Here is a 22,641-nt window from a genome sequence, read left to right on the forward strand (position 1 = left end):
TTGAAAGTTAAGAGTTTTATTTCTTTATTAAAAAAGTATCAAGAGTAGTTTGAACAGTGCTTGCTTTCTTCTCATCATATAACTTACAATGTGGAATAAGCATTTTTTTTCTGTGCCTTGGCAAATTGTCATACTTTCTAAGTTTGAATCAGCTTTCACAACTTTAGTGCTGTCCATGTCCTGAGACATCTCTGAGAGTTAGTTTAATGTGAAGTTTTTCAACAGCATCACTTGCTCTGAGACACGTTCATCCTTTACAATGCAACCGCTTTCCTCGTTTATAACTTTATATTCACCTTCACTAAGTTCACCTCACTGCAAATCTACAACTGTTTCTTGAATGGTGGCAGTGTCAACATTGCAGCATTCTTATGGTCATCTGTATCTTCTATAACTCCATTTATATTCCATCCAAATCCTACGGGTTTTTGCACAGTAGTCTCTCACTACTATGCAAAGTGAGGACTGCTTGTAATCCTGGGAATCTGGGTGCAGATTTCACAGCAGCATCCTTATTTGAGCTTGTAGTTTCACCAGATTAACATTAAATCAATTCATGTTGACTTATGAAAGGATGAAACCAGCTTTTTCTGGCAGTAAAAAGATCTTGTAATTAATTACCATTTTCCTTCAATGCTTTGGCCTGAATGCTAGCCAAACTGATTAGGATTTGTTTTTGATTCCTCAATCCAAAGTAGAGGTAAACACTCCATTTCAACCTTAAGCGGCTTTCTGTTCCTAGTGTAACTTAAACTAAAAGATGTTGAAACAACTTTACCTTGTTCATATATTCATCAGACTTTTAAAATATGGTTTGTATTGTAGTTCCATATAGGCCTAGGTCTCATCCTATCTTCGCTTTGCTGTGACCATTTTCAAATCTTCTAACCACATCTAATTTCACTTCCAGTGTTATCACTTTTCATTTCTTTGCTGCCTTGTCATATTTGTTGGCTAACTCCCTCTTTTGATTATCCAGTTTTGTGAAATGTTGCATGCATTTATCACTGGGAGACAAGGAGGCAACCTAAAGCTACATGCTTTTCTGTCTCTGCGTGACTTAATAGCCAGTGACCATTCACCAAGACTTTGAAAGAAGTGATACAGCTGGTTCTTGTTCATGATGCACATCTTTTATTTGCATAATGATTTGTGGAATAAAGAGCGAGCAGCAAAGTTTATGCAATAATTCAGTTAATATTGTGACAACTAAAAGTTCAGCTGTGTTGTTGCAGGTCAGGTGTCGTTTAACTACACTGTGAAAACTGATATTCATGCATCATGTGTGTTGCAACGGTGCACTGCATCTAAAAAGAAAAACTTGCATTAGTTCACAAAATAGTCAACTTTTAACCCAATTTATTTAACTACTAGGCAAGCCAAATCCTAGATCAAATAAAAACTGAAGCTTTTCTTAAAAGAATGCTAATTCTAAGACTGAATTACTTGAATCTAGAAGAATGTTCAGAGATAATGTAATAGAATTCTTCAAATTAGGATTTACAGTCCAAAGACATCGTTTTGAGAATTAGGCCCTCTCCCCTCATTTCAATAATCTTGAGGTCTGCAAAAGAGTAAAGTTCTGGACAACTATACTGTTGATTGTAAAACTTTACAATCATCAAAAGGCACAAGGCCATATGTAAATAAAATTTATTGGATAGCGGCCACTATGTTTACTGCTACAATACAGTAGCATCCATCCTATTAAATTGTTTAAATTTTGGTTTTGAATGTACTTATTTTGTACATTTTTTCATTAAGGATCACAAAGTTTACATCAACTTATATGTCTGTAGGAGTTTAAGAAATAGAAAATTAAATCAATATTGGGTATTCACAAGAATCTTCCCCTTTATAGTCCTTAAATTTGAGAAACACTGCAAGATAACACATCTATTAATCACAGATTAATCTGGTATTAGAAATTCTCAGCTGACCACCTGCCTATCTACTGTTCTTGAACAAAGCTAAAGTTATAGGACTGTCATATCAAAGAGTTCTTTACAGAATATCCAATAACTCAGCAAATTTAAACCCCAGAACATATGATCTCTAAAAATTTTAGGACCTGAAAGGATTATGTCATTAGTTTGAAGAAAAGATGACTATCAAGGTTAAAAGTCCTGCCCCCCGACCCACTCAACTGCCTATCCTGAATCAAGTCTATTGATTTGAAAAATTATATTATCTTTGAAGTCATATTTATGTTACCTTTGAAAGCTGAAAAAAATAAGGAAAAAATCTTAATTGAATATGATACCCACATTATGCTCAAATGTCATGTCAATCTTTTTGCTCAGATGTCATTTTGTCTTTTGTCAAAACTAAAAAATATATAAACTTCTTACCTTATTACAAATCTCTAAATTCTTGATGAATCTGACAAATGATGTTCTCTAAGAAAAACACCCTTCAATTCTATTCCTAAAAGAGAAAACATTTAAAGGCAAGTCAGTGTACAGAAACTACATATCTATATGCCTCATGATTTTCTTTTTTCCATTATGTCCTCATCCACATACATTAATCACAACAAATCATGATGTGAACAGCAGTGGAAAAAGTTTAATCATTGGACATTTATACTTTTTTCTCATTTTCAACTTAAGTTCTAGTCAAGGTTTTTATTGCTTAGCCCCCTTTAAAATATAGATAAATGCACATTTCTATAGATTTCAATTTTCTCATGTAGAACAGATAAGACCTCCAATTTTACTATCATTGGAAAAAACTCGTAAGATAATTTCAAGCATATCATTTATCTACTTTGCACAGATTACCTTATGCTAACTTGGAGGTACTGTCTTCTTAACATCAAACCTGATATGGAAATGATAACCATACATTTGAAAACTGGTTATGCCTTGCTTCATATGTAATGTTTCTGTTATTTGACATTTCCAGTGATCAGAAGCACTAAAACTTTCAAGGAAAAGAGGGAGAGTCATCTCTACTAAGAACTTATAAGCAGTGATAATGTGAAAAGACTCAAAAGATTACAAATTTCAGGCATTAAACAGAATGCTGACAATTAGGAACATCCTGACTGCTTGACAATGTTTTTATTTCACTCATTAAGAGGGAAAGAAGAGCTCCTGGCAAGGCCCAGCACCCCTTGCAGGCCTTCCCCAGCTGGTTGGGGTGGCCTTAGGCTTGGCTGGCTGCCCCCAATGCCTGAAAATAAAATTAAAATACAATAAAATAAGGAACAGAAGCCCAGAGCAGGGGAAAGCAGCAGGAAGGAAAGCAAGCATACTTGCCACACTGGATAAAAATCAAGCTTTTGGCAAAAAGGGCAACTGCTTGAATTTTGCTGCTGCATATTTGCACCTTTACTCTATCCTATGTCAAATACTCGTATAACTGCCTGTAAGTAATTGGACTACATTCCTTCAAAAACAGAAATTTCAACTTTTCCAAGTCAATCTGCACCTCAGGTAAAGTAATAGGGGAAGGGATACAAAATTTCTAGTCTAGTTCCAACCAGCTTCTCTTAACCCCCTCCACCTAGGGGGAATTGGGAAAGGGGAAATGAGTCCAATAAAAATATATTTCATTAAGGTAGAGTATTCTGACTATAAAGTGAACTTTCTTAAAACTCTCAAAAGGAATGTAGCACCACTTGTAGTTTATATATACACAGGCAAGAAAGAAACCACATGTACCTTAGAAAACAGAGCACTTGTTTGGATACAATGCTCTCATACTTCTAATTATCTGACTTAAGGATCAAATATCAACTCTCTTGACTTAATACATTGAAACATTTTTTTAAAAGTTTTTAATTAAAGTGTGGTTGTCAACCTCCAGGATGGTCCCCAATGATCCTCCACCTCCTGGTATTCATACCTTTGTATAGTGTCCACCTATACTGCACCAGGATTAGTCTCTGTGACCAATAAAGCAAGGCAGAAGTGATGTTTTGTCACTTTCTAGAGTAACTTTTAAAAGACAAGCTTCCATCTTGGCCTTTCTCTCTGTGATCATTCCCTCCGGGAAAGCCAACTGTCATATTATAAGGATACTCAGGCAGCCCATGGGGAGGTTCACATGGTGAGGAAGAACTGACGTCTTCAGCCAACAGCCATCAAAGAACTGAGGCTTGCCAAGTGAGACAGTTTGGAAGCTGATGTCTCTCCTCTACCTCCTCTGCCCACTGTAAGATAAAGGTTTTTTGTTCTAAACTGTCAAATTTTTGTTACATTGCAATAAATAACCCAGGTCACAAACCATATCCCAGAAGTAAAATGTACAACTTATGAATCAGTTGAAAAGTTGTGAAATCTTGGGAAAGGATCAGATTCAGAACTGTCTTCACATTTATTCACCAATAATTTCAAAACCTCAAGGCTTTCTGAAGCAAAAACAACAACAAAACAAAACAAACAAACAAAAAACCCCAGAGAACTAATAGGATGAAAAATTTAGCAAGAATGTAAGTCAGTTACTAGAAACACATTTTACTTATCAAGAAGACAAATAAATGCCCTAGTATAACTGACTAAAAAATCTGACAAAAGGATAGGTGTTCAATAAGGACAATACCAGTCCTAGAAAGCAAAAGTCTATTTACTTTCATAGGGTTGTTGAGAGAAATAGAAAGTGTTTAAAACAAAAACAAAAAAACTGTGTATGTGTATAAAACACTCAGTACAAAGCCTGACATATAACCACTTAATAAGTTTTAGCTGTTACTATTTTTTTTTTTCAGGTGACCAATGAATGAGATCCTATACCACCAAACAGGAGAGTAGATTTCACCCAAGCCTTTATAAAATCCATTTTTACTCGACAATCTTCCACTTTCAACTCGGTACTTTTGTTCCAGGAATACTTAATACATTTAAAACAAAAGAATATACTACCTCCTCTGCATACTTTGAGTAAGTGACTTCCAAGACCCAGGAATCTTCTTCTGACATTTCCAAGAATATAATCCCTGAAAAGAGATATTTTATTTTAAATTATTTTGTCTAATGGTCAATGCCTTTTACAAACAACATCTTTAATGTAGCTTACATATCCTCATTTACATATTCAATAATCACAACGGTTCATTATGTGAACAGCAGTCAAAAAGTTTAATCACTGGATATGAAGTTATTGGAGGAAACAGATACAATCAAATGATTAAATTGGGAACTTCAACGTCACCCGTAAAATGATACAAAATACAACAAAAAAGCATGTAAAACTTACAGGCAAATGTAAAAACACATAAATACAACTCAAAATCAATGATTCCATTTATAAATGGTTGCATAATTCCCTATCCAGAAGCATACTAAAGAGTACCCAGAGCAGCGACCCACTGTGGCTTCTGTAAACTGAGTTGGTTATTTTCGTTTAGCAGGTCTACAATATTTAAGCAAATCTGTTCTGCAGCATAGCAGTTTTCTGTAACTTATCTGTAATTAGAAGAATGCTGTCAAAATAATGTGAGAGCCACATTATCTGGAAATCAATTCAGCATAAAGGAAAAAAGCCCTCTTTGGACTCTGATGCTGAACTGGCAGCAGTAAGAGTACTTTGAGCTCTATCTTAAGAAAATGAAAAATGAGTGCCTGCACCGGGGGCTCCCTGCCCAGCAGCACCCACCTCCCTCTCCAGGCTTTCAGCAGGTTACACTACCTGTGAACAACTATCTTAACAGCAGTCCATTTGCCTAGGGCTCCACTTCCATCAGTAATACCTAGCACCCACCAAACTTGCTCTTTTAATACACCTTAACGGTAACTTTAAGTCTCCATTTAAAGTTACCTTTAATGTGGTAGGAGGGCATAAGAATACCTCCCAGCTACCAATCACTGTTTATTTTAGAGATTATAAAATTGCATAAGTTTTGAGTAGTCAGCCCTAACCCTATTTTCTGTATAAGTCCTGCTTCTTTCAAATGCACAATTTTGCTGAACAGGAGGTTTTTTCAGGAATTCATATAACATTATAGCAGAAACATGTGTCTATTTGTTCATAAGGGGCTGAAAGACAAATTCATCTTAGACATTGTCTCTGCACTCAAGGAGCATCTTCTAGCAAACTGAGTCCTTAAAAAAAGGCAACCGTCACAATGATATTACTTTCACATCTACAAGAATGTGGAGAAATTGGAACCCTCATCCATCGCTAGTGGGAATGTAAAATGGTACAGCTACTTTGGAAAAAGTCTGGCATTTCCTTAAGAGGTTAAACATAAGAGTTAGCATATGACCCAACAATTCCATCCTTAGGTGTATACTCAAGAGGAATGAAAACATATGTCTACACACAAACTTGTACACTAATGTTCATAGCAGCATTATTCCTAACAGCCACTCAAAATGGAAGCAACTCAGATGTCCACCAACTGATGAATTGATAAAATAAAATGTGGTATACCCATACAATGGAATATTTTTTGGCAATAAAAAAAATGAAGTACTGATACTACGACATGAATGAACCTTAAAAATATTCCAAGTGCAAGAAGCCAGTCACAAAAGATGATACATTAGTTTCTGATTCCATTTATATGAAGTATCCAGAATAGGCAAATCTAAACAAAGATCAGTGGTTTCCAGAGGCTGGAGGAGGGAAAATATAAGTGACTACTAATGAAAATGGGACTTCTTTCTGGGGTCATGAAAATGTTCAAAAATTGATTGTGGTGATGGTTGCACAACTCATGAATATACTAAAAACCATCGAATTGTGCACTTTAAACGTATTAACTGTATGGTATTTATTTGAGTTATAGCTCAATAAAACTGTTACCAAAAAAGTAAAGCAACCAATTTTTAATTAAAAACGTATTTATTTCTATTTAGCCTCACTCAGGTCTTAATTGGTTGAGTGCTGGAACTTTCTAACAGTGTAATCAACTGATAGTGACTTAAATCCAGGTCCTACGTCTTGCACATCTTACAGCCAAGTAAGCACATCCCCCATGGACCAATCTTCCCCAAATTCATGAACTATCTTTAGGCCATGTAACTGTTAACAAAGCTACATAAGCAAAAGCTATGTTAATTTCATTCACATAGGACACAAGCATATTATAATGGAAAGCGACTGTAAATAAATAATACCTTGAGATGAATCTTTGCGGCTGGAATCTGGATAAACTAAACAAAAAGGGGGGAAAGAACGATCTTGTTTGGAAATATTGGAATCATTCTTGCCAACTAGAGAAAAATTAATGTTACAAACATTTGTTTTCTATAACGGGCCTCTAACGTCAACCAGGAAAGATGCCACTTCATATGCTATAGATCTCTACAAAGATACAAAACAGAAACTATGATCTACTTTGGCCCCATTTTGTTTCTTCTATGAAAACTGAAATCGCATACTGTAAAAATAAAGATTAACAAAGACATCGTTCTAAGATCTTCTCACTCCTGAAAGCTAACCACCATGCCCTACATCCCAACCAAACCCGTTTAGTTGCCCCTCTCTCCCGCCCCTCCTAGTACTGCTGTTGACAGTCCCCACGAGATCGTTCGCTTCCCCAGAGCCCCGAGGACCTTCTTACCTTATTTCCTTAATTCCTCCACTGCAGCAAATGATCCTGCAGAAAAGCGTTCGTTCAACTAAAAGTCGACGTATCTTCACATCAGATTCTTATTCAAGCTCCTATGAGGTCACATACCTATGGTCAACCATTCCACTAGCTTCTACATTCATTATCTCTGCATCAGGGAACTACAAAATAAAATGCAAAGAAATGACATGCCCCTCAGTAAACCATTTATTTTAGATCCAACTTAGCCCTCCATATTTCTAGGGAGCCTCATTGATCCTTCTCCCTCCTACACCTCCCATTACATCCTCCAGTCACTTTCTGAGCTCGCACCCGGAGACCCACCGGCATGCCTCTGGATTCGCCTCAACTTTGGTCCGGCCTCTCCCTTCGCATTCTCTGGCTGGGCCTCACAAGAAGCGCGATGGCACTGGATTTAACCACAGCGGAAAAAAACAAGTCTTTGACAGCTAAATCCACTAACCACCCTCGAACAGAGACGAAGGAGCGGCCAAGTGCTCGTCTTTATGCCCCTGGCCTTTCAGATTGGCTGCTGTGACACGACGCGGCCTGTGATTGGCCACGGCGTCAAGCGCAGAGCCCATGGAGAGGAAGGGTGGGAGCCGAGCGCTTTAAGAGCCCGCCTTTCCCAACAAGTAAAGGTTGCAGCCGCCGAGTCATCGGGCGGAGCTAACTTTATCGTGATTCATGCTGTCGCGGGAATACCGACGGTGGAGCTCCACGTAGCAAGAAGATGACCCGAAGTTGCTCGGCTGTGGGCTGCAGCACCCGGGACACCGTGCTGAGCCGGGAGCGAGGCCTCTCCTTCCACCAGTGCGTGAGAGCAGCCTCCGCGATAACTCCCAGCACGGCCAGGAGGGCTGTAGGCCAGGGTGGGGCGGGGCCGGGCCGTGCGTCTCCCAGACGTGACGTGACGTGACGTGGCGTGGCGTGCGTAGCGCGGGGGTAGGGAGGGGAACCGGGTCACTTGGAGAGTGGGGTTCTTGCTTCAGGTCTTGCTCTTTTTACCTCCGCGTGTCTGTCTTTTTGTCATTGCCTACCGGTGCTCGGTAGCTTTTAGCGTTACTTAACGCGGTAGGCGTCGGTCGTCTTAGGAGAAGGAAAGGCAGTTTAGAATACCTGTTGAAGGCGTGAGCTTTTATTGGAGTGCGTGGCTTGCTCCAGAACATGAGTACAGATGAATTTGATACGGAACTGAACTCTGCTCTCCATCCCGGCAAAGCTAGTTTACTCCAAATTGTGGTGAAGGAAACTCTAACGTTGACTGCAAGGCGCGAAGCGAGGGGAAGGGCGGGGGCGGCTGTGTTCAAAAGGCCTTAACTCTTTGATGGCTTTTAGGGTTTTTTAAAAAGCAGTATTTGGGGTGAGGGCTGTAGGGTGCAGACTATTCTGGTGGGTTGAGGGTGAGGTAACAGGTTGGTATTTTGAGACTCTCAGTCATCAGCCTTCTGGTTCCAACCGGTGGAGTCTAGGTGCTTCTGGTCAGCAGGTAGTCACCACCCTCCACCTTGGTGGGGCAGGGGATGGATGGTGTCTTAGTTTTTGCAGAACTACTCAAAGATATCCATCGGATTGTTATGTATATCTCGTGAGGAACTGGGACTGTTTTTATCACTGAACTGTTGTTCAGGCTATCTTGCTTAACTGCTTTTCCTTTTTTTTTTTTTTTTTCCTGCATTCCTTCACGACCCTAATTAGTAATTGCTTGAGTCTGCTCTTTGGAACTCAAGGAAGACCAAGGAGACTAAAGGCTTTTTTTTTTGGCTAGAACCAGGAGGCACAGAGGGGTTTTACCCGGGAGGGCCGCCCAGGGACCTGCTCGGTTTCAGATTTTCATCTGTAGTGCCTGTAATGACAGTTGTCCAGTATTCTTAGCAGAGCTCTGCAAGCTTGGTCCAATTCTGGCTGTGTCTAGTCATGGCAAGAAAATTTCATTTGGCCCAAGAGTGGGGCATGTTTTCAGACCTATCTAATTTGAACCCACATCTGTGGTTCAGTCTGGTATAGGTCATTGGAATCAGTGAGAACTAGAAAAGTGGGTAGAACAGATCCTCACAGACAAAGAGAAATGTACAGTACTTTAAAAAGTGGTAGCCTAGTAAGGCAATATGAGATGTAGGGAGTTAAACCACTGACAAGGGACTTTTATGAAAAGATCAGAAAGAGCTGTAGGGGACAAGTGGTATTTGAGTTGGACCTTGAACTTTACCTAAGTGGGGGAGTGGGGTGGAGGAAGATAGCATTTAAATAGAAATAGCATGGAAAAATGTAAAGGGATGAAAAGTGAAGCTATAATGTAGAAGAGTGGAATAAGTAGCTTGAAGGCAAATTATCTAAAAAAAAATGTAACATGTGAGGTTCAGTAGTTTCAGCTATGAATGGTAGGCCTTTTGTGGTATTGCTTGTTTTAAATAGGGCTGATTCCTCCACCTAAGCTGTTTCCTAAATTGTACGCTTTCTTCTCTGGGATTTGTTTCCATCAGTTAACTCCTGTTCTTTCTTTTCTTTTTTTTTTTTTTTTTGGAAAAGCTTATTTATTTATTTAAATTGATTTATTATACCATTTTAAAGATTATTCCCTATTAAATTTATTACAAAATATTGGCTACATTCCCTGCGTTGTACAGTACATCCTTGAGCCTATCTTACACCCTGTAGTTTGTACCTCCACTCCCCTACACGTAAATTGTCCCCCTGCCTTCCTACTGGTAACCACTAGTTTTTCTCTGTATCTGTAAGTCTGCTTCTTTTTTGTTATATTCACTAGTTTGTTATATTTTTTAGATTCAACATGTAAGTGATACCATGCAATATTTGTCTTTCTCTGATTTATTTCACTTAGCATAATGCTCTCCAAGTTCCATCCATGTTGATGCAAATGACAAAATTTTGTTCTTTTTATGGTTGAGTACTATTCCACTGTATATATGTGTATGTGTGTGTGTGTGTATATATATATATATATGTATATATATATATATATATATGTATATATATATGTATGTATGTATATATATGCCTTATCTTTATCCATTCATCTGTTCATTGGCACTTAGGTTGCTTCCATATCTTGACTATTGTAAATAATGCTGCTCTGAACCTTGGGGTGCATTTATCTTTTTGAATTAGTTTTTGTTTTTTCAGATACATACCCAGGAGTGGAATTGCTGGGTCATATGGTAGTTCTATTTTTAGTTTTCTTGAGAACTGTTCTTTTATTTTAAACTGCTCCCTCTACTGCTTCCTTATCTAAAGACACTGAGCATGCTCACAAATTCTTGAGCCTAGGTGCACCTCTACACTACCCTACCACTCTCCTTTCCTTTGTAACCAGGTTCCTTAAAACAGAAGCGTACACCTACTTCCTTAAGTCCTGTTGATTTTTCAACCTACTGTAGCCAGGTATCTGTCACCACTGTAATGAAATAGCACTGACTGAGGGTCACCGGTAATCTTGCCAAATCTAAATGAGCACTTCTAAATCCTTTTCTTGACCTCTTTTACCTTGTATGTTAATTTTTAACGTATTGACCACTTCTTGAAACTCTCACCTCCCTTGACTTTATTGACACTCTTTCCCTAGTTCTCTCCCTTTTCATTAATTTTTTCCTCAACTTTTTGCTGCCCTGTTTTTCCTGTGCCTTCTTCCTAGTTTCCTTAAATAGGTAATAACTCATTTATTGCTTTTATTTGTTTTATTTATGAAGGACCAAAGTAAGACCTGCTTAATTAAAAAAAAAGGAATGCAATAATTACAATAGCCTGCTCTGATTCCGCCAGTCTGATTTCTTCCCCATTCATTCCATTTTCTAGATTCCTGGAAATGATTTTTCTAAAAATGCACATGTTATCAGGGGCATTCCCTGAAGGAAGGATTTTAATCCCTTGAGCTCTTCAGTGCCTAAAAGACATAGGCCAAGCTCCTCTGTGAAGCCTTTCCTCATACACCTCTCTTCCAACCTGAATTACATCCACTCCATACTTCTGTTATTGTACATGTTGGCAGAATTAAACACAAGTCTGTGTGTGAATGGGAAGGAATCGTCTGTCTTCTGAGATCTGGGAAGTTGTGAGGAAGGCAGGAAAGAATAGACAGAAAAAAGAGAATACCATGGTGTTAGTGCTGGCGACAAGGTAGTATTTTTGAAGTAAAGGCTCAGCAAAAAGGTAGTATGAGAAGGAGAGAATTAGTCAACTTGTCATTGTCTGAAGCCACCATCTTCAAACTATTTGATTGTGGAGCTCTTTCCATAAAAAATTTTGAGTACATTCCTTTGATATAAGCATAATGATTTATAATAATTTATAAATTCATATATGATGTGATGTACTGATCAATATTATGAAACACAAAAAATAGAAGATGGGGCAAAAATTACAAAAATAAATTCTAATAATTTCTTCTACTCTCAGTAGATGGGTGTAGATTACTGTGGTGGCCATTGACCCGAAGGCTGGACCCAAAGCTTATCCAAATGCGTGCAAGACCCTTTGTGATCTGACCTCTAGTTACTTACCCAGGCCATCTGTAACCACTCCCAGCTACCTCTGTATTCTCCTTTCAACCCTCTCAAGCCTCCAAATTAACCTATTTTTCAATGCTTTATCAGCCAAGAAGATCCAAGTAGTTGTTTTTTATCTCTGTTTCTGCATCTGCTTGAAGTGGCCCCTCTCTGCATGGCAAACTCTATTGACACTTCAGCTCTGGCTCAGATTATTATGTCCTCTGAAACCTTCCCCAGCGCCATCACCAGAGCTGTGAAAGAAGCAGCAAGGACATAAGCAAGAGGCTCTGGTTGAAAAGCCTGAATCAAAATGACTCAGAGGTGTGGAAACTGTTATTATGAGAATATTGGTGCTCTCTCAAATGCATAAATGGCAAAATGCAAAGTGAGACTGGCAAGATAGATGTTAAAGTGACCCTTTGGTTCATTTCTCTTTTTGTTGATGTAGAGATTAAGAAACTTACTTCATAACCAAAGAAATATACATATGATCATTTGGAAGCATTTTTGCCTGAATTGTAATGAATTCTATTTTTAAAACTTTTATTTATGAATCATTTTAAACACAGTAGCAGCCAGAAGAGACTTAAGTTATGGATATAGTTAAAGCCTTGACCCTCAATCCTTGCTCTCTCTCCCCAGAGGTACCTATCATAGAAGAGGTTTTGTTAGCTGCTTTTCTGGAAAATATTTGATGTGTAGGGAGACAAAGGGAAATTCCTGCCAGTAGTGTGAAAAAGGCGTGGTCAACAGAAGGAAGAAAATGAATTCTGTTCTACAGTGTAAACCAATTCATTATTGTGTATATGAGATGATGTTTCGGTTATTTCTTCTACCAGAGGTGGCTTGAGACTAGAGAAACATGAATTCCAATTTCAATTGATTATTTCCTGGTGGCTATACTTGGCTCTGATTTTGCTTTCATCTTTTGTAAAAGTTGAAGACCTGTCTTGCAGAGTATTTTAAGACTAAAACTAAGCCTTTGAAACATATATATAGCGCAAGGTAAATGCTTGAAAAGTAGTATCAATTGTTACTACCAATTTAATGTTGTACAGAACTCAAACTAGTTAGTCACACTGGTTAGACTACAGTATTTACCAATCCTTTCTGCATCATTTTACAATTGGAAATATTTGTTTAATACGTGGGGGCAAACCTACAAAGCTGTATGGGATGGCTTGATGTGACTACCTCAAGGGCTCTAGGCAGCCCAGGCCACCCTGTGGGCTTAAGGGGGTTGATAGTAGTACCCTGCTGGCATTGCTGCTGGGAAGCTTTGCATCAGAGAATCAGGCTAGTAATGTAATTTGGTGGACTAGCCAACTTTTGCTGGCTCCTTGAATGGTTAGAGACCACACCCAATCTGGAAACATGGTCTCACAAACACGTGCCATCAGTTATGAAAAGAAAAGCCAGTGAAAAGAAAGAGATGTGTCTCATCTTTGTTGGAAAAATAATTCCCTGTACATCCTCTCTTGGTCAATTAGCATCATCCTCCTGGAACAATTAAAGTCCCCAAAGTGGAATTAGTTGTTCCTAAGAAAGAACAAACTTTGGATACTACTTTACCATTTACGAAGTGCATTTGAATACATATATATCCTCATGTACTCTTACTACAGCCCTGGAGGAGGCTTCAGATTGAGAGATGTGTCTAATACCACGTGGCTGATAAAAAGAAAATGAAGCCTAAATACAGGTTTTCCAATTCAGTGTTCCTTCTCGCAGTGGTTGAGAGAGTATCTCAGAATTATGTTTTATTATATGGCGTATTATTTATTTCCTTAACAATTAGCTGAGAAAATTAAAATTTCCACCAGTTTCAGTTCCTAAGAACTATGTGCTTTAAAGCTTAACCTAAAATATATAAAAGTCATATAGCTTCCTAGAGATCTGTCTTCAAGATAAAGAAGAGTGCAGAAAGAATAGTTCTGTGATTTTCATTATATTAGTTTCACGAGTTATTTTCCTCACCCATTTCTAAATATAATAGTTTGGCTGAGATTGGCATAGAGAAATGCAGAGTAATTTTTATATTCCAGGCTAGCGAAAAGTGGTGCCTTTCAGAAGAAAGTAGGAAAATTGAGTATAGACAATGTACTTGTTTTCTACTGCAAAGTAACACATTTTCTTAAAATTTAGTGGAAACATCTATTTTCTCACAGAATTTCTGAGGGTCAGGAATTCAGAGGGTAAGGAATTTGGGAGTAGGTTAGCTGGGTGTTATGGGGTGTCTCATAAGATTGCAGTCAAAATGTCAGCCGAGACTGCAGTCATCTGAAGGCTTGACTGACACTGAAGGATCTACTTTGAGAAAGGCTCTCTCACATGGCCTTTGGCTGGAGGCCTCACTTTCTTGCCCAGTGGACTCCCCATAGGGCTGCTGATAGCATGGCAGGTACTTCCCCCATTCAACACAGAGAACTAGGACAAAGCCTCAGTGCTCTTTCTGACCTAATTTTATTGCCCTCTGTCACTTCTGCTTTTTTAATATTCCTTAGAAGCAAATCACTAACTCCAGCCCACACTTGAGGGGAAGGAAATTGGGCTTCACCCCTTGAAAGGAGGTGTAATAAAGAATTTGTGGACATAGTTAAAATTGCCACAGGAAAGGAAGGACACACAAATTTAAGCAGATTCTGTTAAGGCTGTGAGGGCAGAATGTGGTAGGGTATTTCATGTGAGAATTGTCCACATACAAATGGACGAGGTAACTTAGATATTGAACTCTTGGATTCCAAAAATCAATGAACTTTGAAAAATGAAATCAGATGAAGTGAATTAAACTTAAACTAACCAGACTTAATGTTTATATAAAGAAGCTAAATAATAAATGGGTTTATGTAATAAATACTGTAGTATTACTATAATATCTTCATGTTAATGGAACTTTAATATGATTGCTATAGATTTCCAACTGATACCATACAGCGCTCAAAATGGATCAGGGCTGTTAATCGTATGGACCCCAGAAGCAAAAAGATTTGGATCCCAGGACCAGGTGCTATGCTATGTTCCAAACATTTTCAAGAAAGTGACTTTGAGTCATATGGCATAAGAAGAAAGCTGAAAAAAGGAACTGTGCCTTCTGTTTCTCTATACAAGGTACTTAAATCCAGGTGTAAACAAAACTAAATTTTGTAGAGCCTTTAAAAATCAAGACAGTTCACATTATAGCTAGAATTTGCAGAAATAAAAACTTAGATCGTAAAATAAATTTAATAGTAAACTTTAAATGCTTAGAAAATTAGTTTAAAAATAACATATGTAATATTAGTAATTGTGCTTTGGAGCTTTTTAAAAAATAAGATGTATGAATGCAAATCGTATGTCTAGATACACATAAAGGTTACTAAGCTGATCACACACTCAAGTAGTGAGTATCAGCAGCCTTAGAATTCAAGCTTTTGTTTAAGTATGAGGTAGTTTTCATAATACTTTGAAGTTATCTACCCTTTTTTTTTGAGTCTCCCTCCAAAATGTTAATTGGTCTTGACCAAAAACATAACCTAATTATTAGCACTGATACAGAAAGAGGTATAGGAAAATAGAAGTCTTTCTATGAGTCAGTCACCGGTATTGGTGTTACAGTCTTATGTTTCTTTTGATTGTTTTTATTTTGTCCTTTTACCCCTTAGCCACACGCTTGTAGGTGACTCAGTCACTGTCTGCGGTCTGCAAATAGTCATCCACCTGTTCTATCTTGACACTACCCAAACCTTCCTCTTATTCACTGGAGTCTCCTTATTTCGGTATTGTTTTATCTCATTCCTGCTTTCCTAAGAATATAGTTAGTGTCAAATCCAAACTCATAGGTTCAAAGAGCTTTCTATTAATTGATTTGTGCATCTCTAAGTAATCTGAATTCCCTTTTCCAACCACATATACTTACCCACTGTATATATGGAAAATCAACTTGCTTTCATGCTTTTGTGTAAAATCAATGTTACTGTTTATTGAGAGACCTACAGTGATCTAGGTGTTGCAGTAGGTGATTTACATAAATTATCTTACTGTATTCTCAGATCTGTATTATCCTTCACGTTTTGTAAATGAGATGGGGGATTGTAGAGGTTAAATAATAACTAACAAGTAAGGGAGCTGGGAGTCTTAATTCCAAAGCTCATGCTCTGTCCTATGCCTTCCTTTCTGCACAAATAACTTCCCTTCCCCTCCATTAACTACTTAAAACTCCCATGAAACCTTCTCAAATTATCACCACCTTTCCCTAGTTACTTTAATCATTTCAGAAACTTTCAGCATTGCATTACTCTTTCAGTATAGAAGCAAAACAAAATACCCTGTTTACACTGTCCTAGAAACCATACATTAAAGTCCGAGAATATAACCTCTTCTTTCATAACTAACTCTTCACGGCAACCAGGTGAGTGGTTTGTATTCAGTGGTATTTTTATAGATAATCATTGTGTGATAATTTCTAAAGTAACCTTCATTTTCTATTTGTCATAGGTTCTCCAAGGTGTACACCTTAAAGGTAAAGCAAGACAGAAAATCCTAAAACAGCCACTTCCTGATGATTCTCAAGAAGGTGCTACTGAGGACCATAACTACAGTTTAAAGAGACCTTTGACTATAGGAGCAGAAAAGCTGGCCGAGGTGCAACAGATGCTACAAGTGTCCAAAAAAAGACTCGCTTCTGCAAAAAACTACAGGATGATCAAGAAGAGAAAGGGTTTACGATTAATTGATGCACTTGTAGAAGAGAAACTGCTTTCAGAAGAAACGGAGTATCTGCTACGAGCACAATTTTCAGGTATGTTCCCCAATGACCTGTAATATTTACAACAAAGCTCTTAATTTTTCTGAAATGTCATTAAGTATTTATTTTGCTGTTGCCTATGAAAATATGCTATTAGCTGAGAAGTGAAAAGTCTCAGTGGCATAAGCAGGAAGAATGAAAAGTCATCACCAAAACCCTTTTATGGCTTTCCATTTTCAAAAGTAAAATATTTATTATAGGAGAAGCAAAGAAGTGTATAAATAATAAAAATAACATATAATTCTGCTGCCCAAAGATGAGATCATATACCATATAGTATACTTTTCACTTTTTATAATCTCACTTACCCATGCTACTGCAAATTCTTTCTAAACAATTTTAACTGCTATGTAATTTATCAGTAAAGTCTTTCTGCAGTGAGTTGAACTAGATAATCTGCAAAATTACTTTGACCTTGAAAATTATATAAGTCTCCAAATTTTCCCACAATACTCTCTGTAGAGTATATGTATGTCCACTGAAAGATTACCTAGTCTTCTTTGTGCACCAGGATATTTGAAGAGGGGGCAGATAAGCATTGCCAACTTACTTTTTGATGATAGCATCAGAGATTTTGTATTTAAAAATTCTGGTAAAAAAAGAAGCATGTCTTGTGTCTGGAAAAGAGTAGGTATCTCCAAAGGAGGGAATATTTTGTGTTTTCCCAAGAGAAGAATACATGTAATAAATAGGAGTCCACTCCAGGAACAAAAGGTTTTTGTTTTCTCTCAATAGTGGAAAAGATTGTTCATTCTGAATAGTACCCTATCCCCAGAAATGTTTCTTGTGTCTTATTTTCACTCTCAGGTAGATGGTAACCAGGGAACAAAATAAAACAGATAAATGTCCTCATAATCCAGAGCCTTAATTTTATGCGGTTATTTCATTTTCTTCTCTGTTCCTCTAAAAATCTCCACTCAGGCTGTCGATGAATAGTAAAACATCGTGATTCAAGTTGAAACATTTTTCTCCTTCTTTCTAGTGAAAAGATCCAAGATGAACAGGATAACTCGATCAACAGGCTCCATGGTTGGATATTATCCTCTGAACAAACTCGGTTAAAATGTGATTGTGTTTGAATTTTGGCGCCTTATGCATTATGTCCAAATGCTATGATCGATACCTGAAAATGTTACTGTACACATTTTTCATCACAAAGAATAAATTTATTTTAACAGATTTTAAGTGGGAGTTGTATAACTGGAGAGAAACAGCCGAGTACTCCACAGAAATGAAGCAGTTTGCATGCACCCTCTACTTGTGCAGTAGCAAAGTCTATGATTATGTAAGAAAGATTCTTAAGCTGCCTCATTCTTCCATCCTCAGAACGTAAGTGAATTACCTTTTAGATGTTAAATAAAACAAATATTTTGCACTTTCATTACATTTTATACATTAATGCTGTTAGTATTCATACTTTCCTTTAGTCCGCTCTCTCTTTTTAAAAACTTCTACATGGTATTTGCACATTATCACAGTCAGTATTTTACCAGCAAAATGAAGATGTGTAGGCTGACAAAATTTTTTGCATCTTTCAGATGTTAGAGACACTCTGAGTGATAAAATCTGAATCTTGAAATACTGGAATTTCTCATACGCTTTAGTAGTTTTAATATGTGGAGAATCTAAAATAGTTTGAGACTGATGCCATAGGTTTGAGGCAAAGATCAAAAATCTGAATTTTTTTGTAAGCGCTTTAGTTGATGCCAGTACGGGTTGTCCAGACACAAGATTATGATAAATAATTTTTTAGGATTTGTGGTCAGAGTACACAGATGTGTGAAGCAAACAACACCGTGACTTTATAGTAGTCTCTTATAAATTTAATACTCAGTTTTTACTGTTTTTTTATCACTGATTTTACAGACTCCATTTCATTTTTATTTATTTGGCTTAAATGGCAGAAATAGATTGTCTAGGGTACTGGAAGCTAGAAGCTGCAAAACAACATGTTGTCAGGGTTAGTTCCTTCTGAGGGCTGTGAGGTAGGGGGGGCTGTTCCATGCCTCTCTTCTCAGCTTGTAGATGGTGGTCTTCTCCTTGTGTTTCTTCACATTGTCTTCCATTATCCATGGGTGTTTCTATGTCCAAATTTTCTTTTTATGAGGACAATAATCATATTGGATTGGGATTCGCCCTTATGACCTCATTTAAACATGATTACCTCTGTAAAAACCCTTTCTCCAAATAAGATCTACTCTGAGGTACTGGTGATTAGGACTACGACATATGTTTTTTTGAGGGGCACGATTCAACCCATAGCAGTCACTTTCTTGTTGCATAAGCCTCCCCTTACCCGTAGTCTAAAGCCTAACCCCTTCCCGTGGTTTACTGAGCCTCTGTGATGTGGTGCCTGCCGGGCTCTGCAGCGCCTCTCTTGCCTCCCTCCCTGCCCTCTGGAGGGCTCGTATTCCATGTTCCAACTGTAAGGCATTTCTTACTTCTTCTCTTAGGAACTTACTATCCCATCTGCCTGAAATGCCCATTCTCCCTTTTAGTCCTGGAGATTGGTCCTCACCCTTGAGGTTCAGATTCGCTATCACGTCCTTTCTTAAGCCTGGCCCGCCATTCTTCCGATCCTGGGTTGCACAAACACAGTACGGAACTGAATCTTAGTACTGACGACACTGTCTTCCCCGCTAGCCTGTGAGCTGCCCAAGTATGAGGACTGCTTCTGGTTCTTTGTTACACCTCCTGCCCTGGCGTGGTGCCTGGAACACAGTGGTCTCTTGATAAATATTTATGGAATGAAAGAATGCCTGGATGGTCATTTAGAATTTTGAACAGATGTCAGGAAGAAGTGCAGTGGACCTCAGGTCGCTGTCTAAAGAGCAGCACGTCATGTAATTCACTGTAGCTGGGGCAGAGACCAGCCAGGAAATGCAGGAGTCTTCTCTCCTGGAAGGTACCTCTTAGTTTCTTATTGCTTCAGCTTTGAAACGGACTCATAGGGGCTCTGAGCTAGAGAAACTCTTAGATATCATGTAGTCCAACCCCCTCATTGTAAAGAAGGGGAAAGTTGAGGCTTGGTGAGAGGAAGGACCTTAATTATCGTGAGGTTTTTCTTTTTTCCATTTTGGGGGAAATGTCTTTTTTTTAATTGAGATGTAATTGACACATAACATGATTATTAGTTTCAGGTGCACAACAATTATGTATTCAATATTTGTATATATTGCAAAATGATCACCAGGGTAATTCTAGTTAACAGCCATCACATACATAGTTATAATTTTTTTCTTGTCATGAGAACTTTTAAGATTGACTCTCTTATAGCAACAAATATATATAACAGTATTATTAACTGTAGTCACCATGCTGTACTACTAAAAAAAAAAGAATGAGAATTTCCCTTTACACATACTATTAAAATAATACTACTAATAAAAATTTAGAAATGAGAGAAAAAGAAGGAAAATTAATTAATTGTTCCTCTATATTATATATAAACAGTTATTATTGACACACAAGGAATTTTCTTCCAGTCTTTTTTCTGTGCTTAGATTTACTAGTTTTTTACATAGTTTTGATCTTGAATAGCTGCGTAATGTCAGGCATTCATACCCTGCTTCATTTGGGCATTCTTTAACTAGCAGACATTTACATTGTTCTTATTTTTTTATTCTAAGTGCTATTCCATACACTGAGATGAACATTTGTGTGTAGGCTTATTCACTCTCTTCCATAATGTGATTTTTACCATGTAGGCTAGATATTACACTTATTTATAAATGTCTACTTTCTAGTAAGCAGGAGACATTTTTATAGATACTGTGTTGCCATCTCCTCCTCCTATACCTTTTTTAGTCAGGTCCTCTCCTTTGCACTGATTTTAAAGCATTACTTACTGATTTTACACTACGGTTTACGTGAAACATTACATATAACTTCCTATCTTTGTTTTCCCCCTATGGTTTTCTTCATTTCCTATAGTTCTGAATCAACTCTGGATTAAATCTTCCCTGGCCATTCCAGCTCACACTGGTGTTTTTTTCTCTCACCTCATTCTGCATTTTGTAACCTTTGCCATGTCATTATTTCGGTTTGCAATTTTAGTACTCAAAGAGTTGCTTATTTCTTTGAGCGCTTTGTCTGAAACTGAAGTACCTTGTTGAATGCGATAGTAATACATGCTTGCTATAAAACATTGAAATAATATGTAGGTATATAAATACCAGACAGTGAAAAATATTTATAATACTTCCATTCCTCTAATCTCACAATGTAACCACTGTTAGTGGTTTGGTGTATATTCTCCCAGACTTCAAAAAAATTGTCTATCAACAAAATTTTGTTTTAATAGTCAGCTATTCCAATTAGTTTTTTACATAGTTATGACATATTATTCCAATATATTAGAAGTACGCAGATTTCATCCTAAAAAATCTGGATGGTCAAATATATTCGTATTTGATTACATCTCCATTCATTTCCCTCATTTAAAAAGTTGTATCTATTTTTAACACATCTCTGCTTAAGTATTAGTTCTCTTTAATCATATTGAATATTCATTTATTCAATAAACATTTATTGATCAGGAGCAGCCTGTGAGGCAGGAGGAAAACCAGGAGATTTCGATGGCCTGAAAGCTAAGTGTAGAAAGCATTTCAAGGAGACAGTGCTCCACTGTGTCAGTGCTGCTGGGATGTGGGGTGGTAAGAAGAGAACTGACCGCTGGATTTTGCAAGATGGAGAGGCCATTGATGACCTTGATCTATAGATATGTCCCTGAAATATTAACAGTGATTTTTACTTTCTTTTTTGCACTTTTCTGTATTGTTTTATTTATTTATTTTTTAAACGAATGTGTCATTTTTTACAATCAGGGAAAAAGTTTTTTCATTTTGAATGGTAGAGGGGAAGGCTGGTTTAAGAGAGAAATCAGTTGCTTCCCTACAACTTTAACTCACAAACTTAGTTTAGGTATTTTACTCTGTTACCAACACTTTGAAAAAAAAAAAAAAAGAAATCAACTAGTCCACATATCTATCTGCCTAACGTTCAGAACATTACTCTAATAGTTGTGGACATTAAGATACTGTTTAGATTTCCATTTAAAAATCAAACTTACCAGAACATAAGCTTTTTTAAAAACATTAAAAAAAATATTTAAACTAGAACTTTTATTAGAAGCATTAAGTAGTTTCATTACATACTGCACATGTAACACGGTGTCTTTGGTGTCTTTGAGAATCCTAGTGCAAAAGAAGTAAAAATTAAAACTTGGTGACACACTTGAAAAGGGTTTTCAACATAGTAGTGGGCTGCAGCACACTGATGGAGGCCCCCTATACTGTTTTCTCATTGTCTTATTATTTTGCACTATTTTTAAGTATAAATAACTGATTAATACTTTTGTATCCTAAATAAATTATTAGCTACTTATAGTCAGAGTATGTCTTTTGGATCCTATAATGGTGTTTTTCAAACCTCTTAGTACATCTTGAAATCAATTTTAGTGGGTCATAGTTGGCATTACTTTTTATATACACATATTTATACACACACATATATTTGTGTGTAGCATCAAGTAAGGGTAAATTCTGTTTATGAAACTTCTAGATTGCAGCAAAATATTTGAAAAGCCCTGTCCTGAAATAATTATGGAAGTATGTTAAAATTTCAATTAAATAGAGTTTGGCTGTCCAGGAAGAAACTTTGGCAACCTAGAATACAGCCCCCAAATCAGAAATTTAACTTAAAAATGTCATTTGAGTTACAAAAGCAAACTTCACTTACGATGAACACCTCAGTCTACCTCAGAATCCATTTAGTCTTATTTGAGAGAATTATTAAACCTAGCTGTTCCCTTTCCCAATCTACAACAAATT

General features: G+C 37.2%; 1 protein-coding gene and 1 long non-coding RNA gene across 8 annotated transcripts in view; one reads left to right on the plus strand and one right to left on the minus strand.

The window, feature by feature from the left end:
* On the minus strand, window positions 1-8,176 carry LOC105065227 (uncharacterized). 2 transcript variants are annotated; one of them, XR_834910.3, is made up of 6 exons: window positions 7,847-8,176; window positions 7,514-7,683; window positions 7,068-7,103; window positions 4,869-4,942; window positions 2,352-2,427; window positions 1-1,307 (listed from the first exon to the last, which is right to left on the minus strand). It is a non-coding gene; the product is annotated as an uncharacterized LOC105065227 (long non-coding RNA). The 2 variants fall into 2 exon arrangements; XR_834911.3 differs by lacking the exon at window positions 7,068-7,103.
* Window positions 8,158-22,641, plus strand: part of THAP9 (THAP domain containing 9) — a 21,798-nt gene continuing 7,314 nt past the window's right edge. The window contains exons 1-5 of one of the 6 annotated variants that reach the window (XM_045513030.2): window positions 8,208-8,335; window positions 12,133-12,348; window positions 14,940-15,135; window positions 16,501-16,804; window positions 17,989-18,139. In XM_045513030.2, coding sequence (XP_045368986.1) covers window positions 12,338-12,348; window positions 14,940-15,135; window positions 16,501-16,804; window positions 17,989-18,139 — 662 coding nt within the window. In that variant the 5' untranslated portion in view covers window positions 8,208-8,335; window positions 12,133-12,337. Of the gene's footprint in view, window positions 8,336-8,495; window positions 8,515-12,132; window positions 12,349-14,939; window positions 15,136-15,668; window positions 16,415-16,500; window positions 16,805-17,792; window positions 18,140-22,641 lie in introns of those variants that run through there. The other 5 variants (XM_045513033.2, XM_010950278.3, XM_045513041.2 and 2 more) reach the window with 5 other exon arrangements.

This window comes from Camelus bactrianus, chromosome 2, assembly GCF_048773025.1.
Source record: "Camelus bactrianus isolate YW-2024 breed Bactrian camel chromosome 2, ASM4877302v1, whole genome shotgun sequence".
In the NCBI taxonomy this organism is placed as follows: domain Eukaryota; kingdom Metazoa; phylum Chordata; class Mammalia; order Artiodactyla; family Camelidae; genus Camelus; species Camelus bactrianus.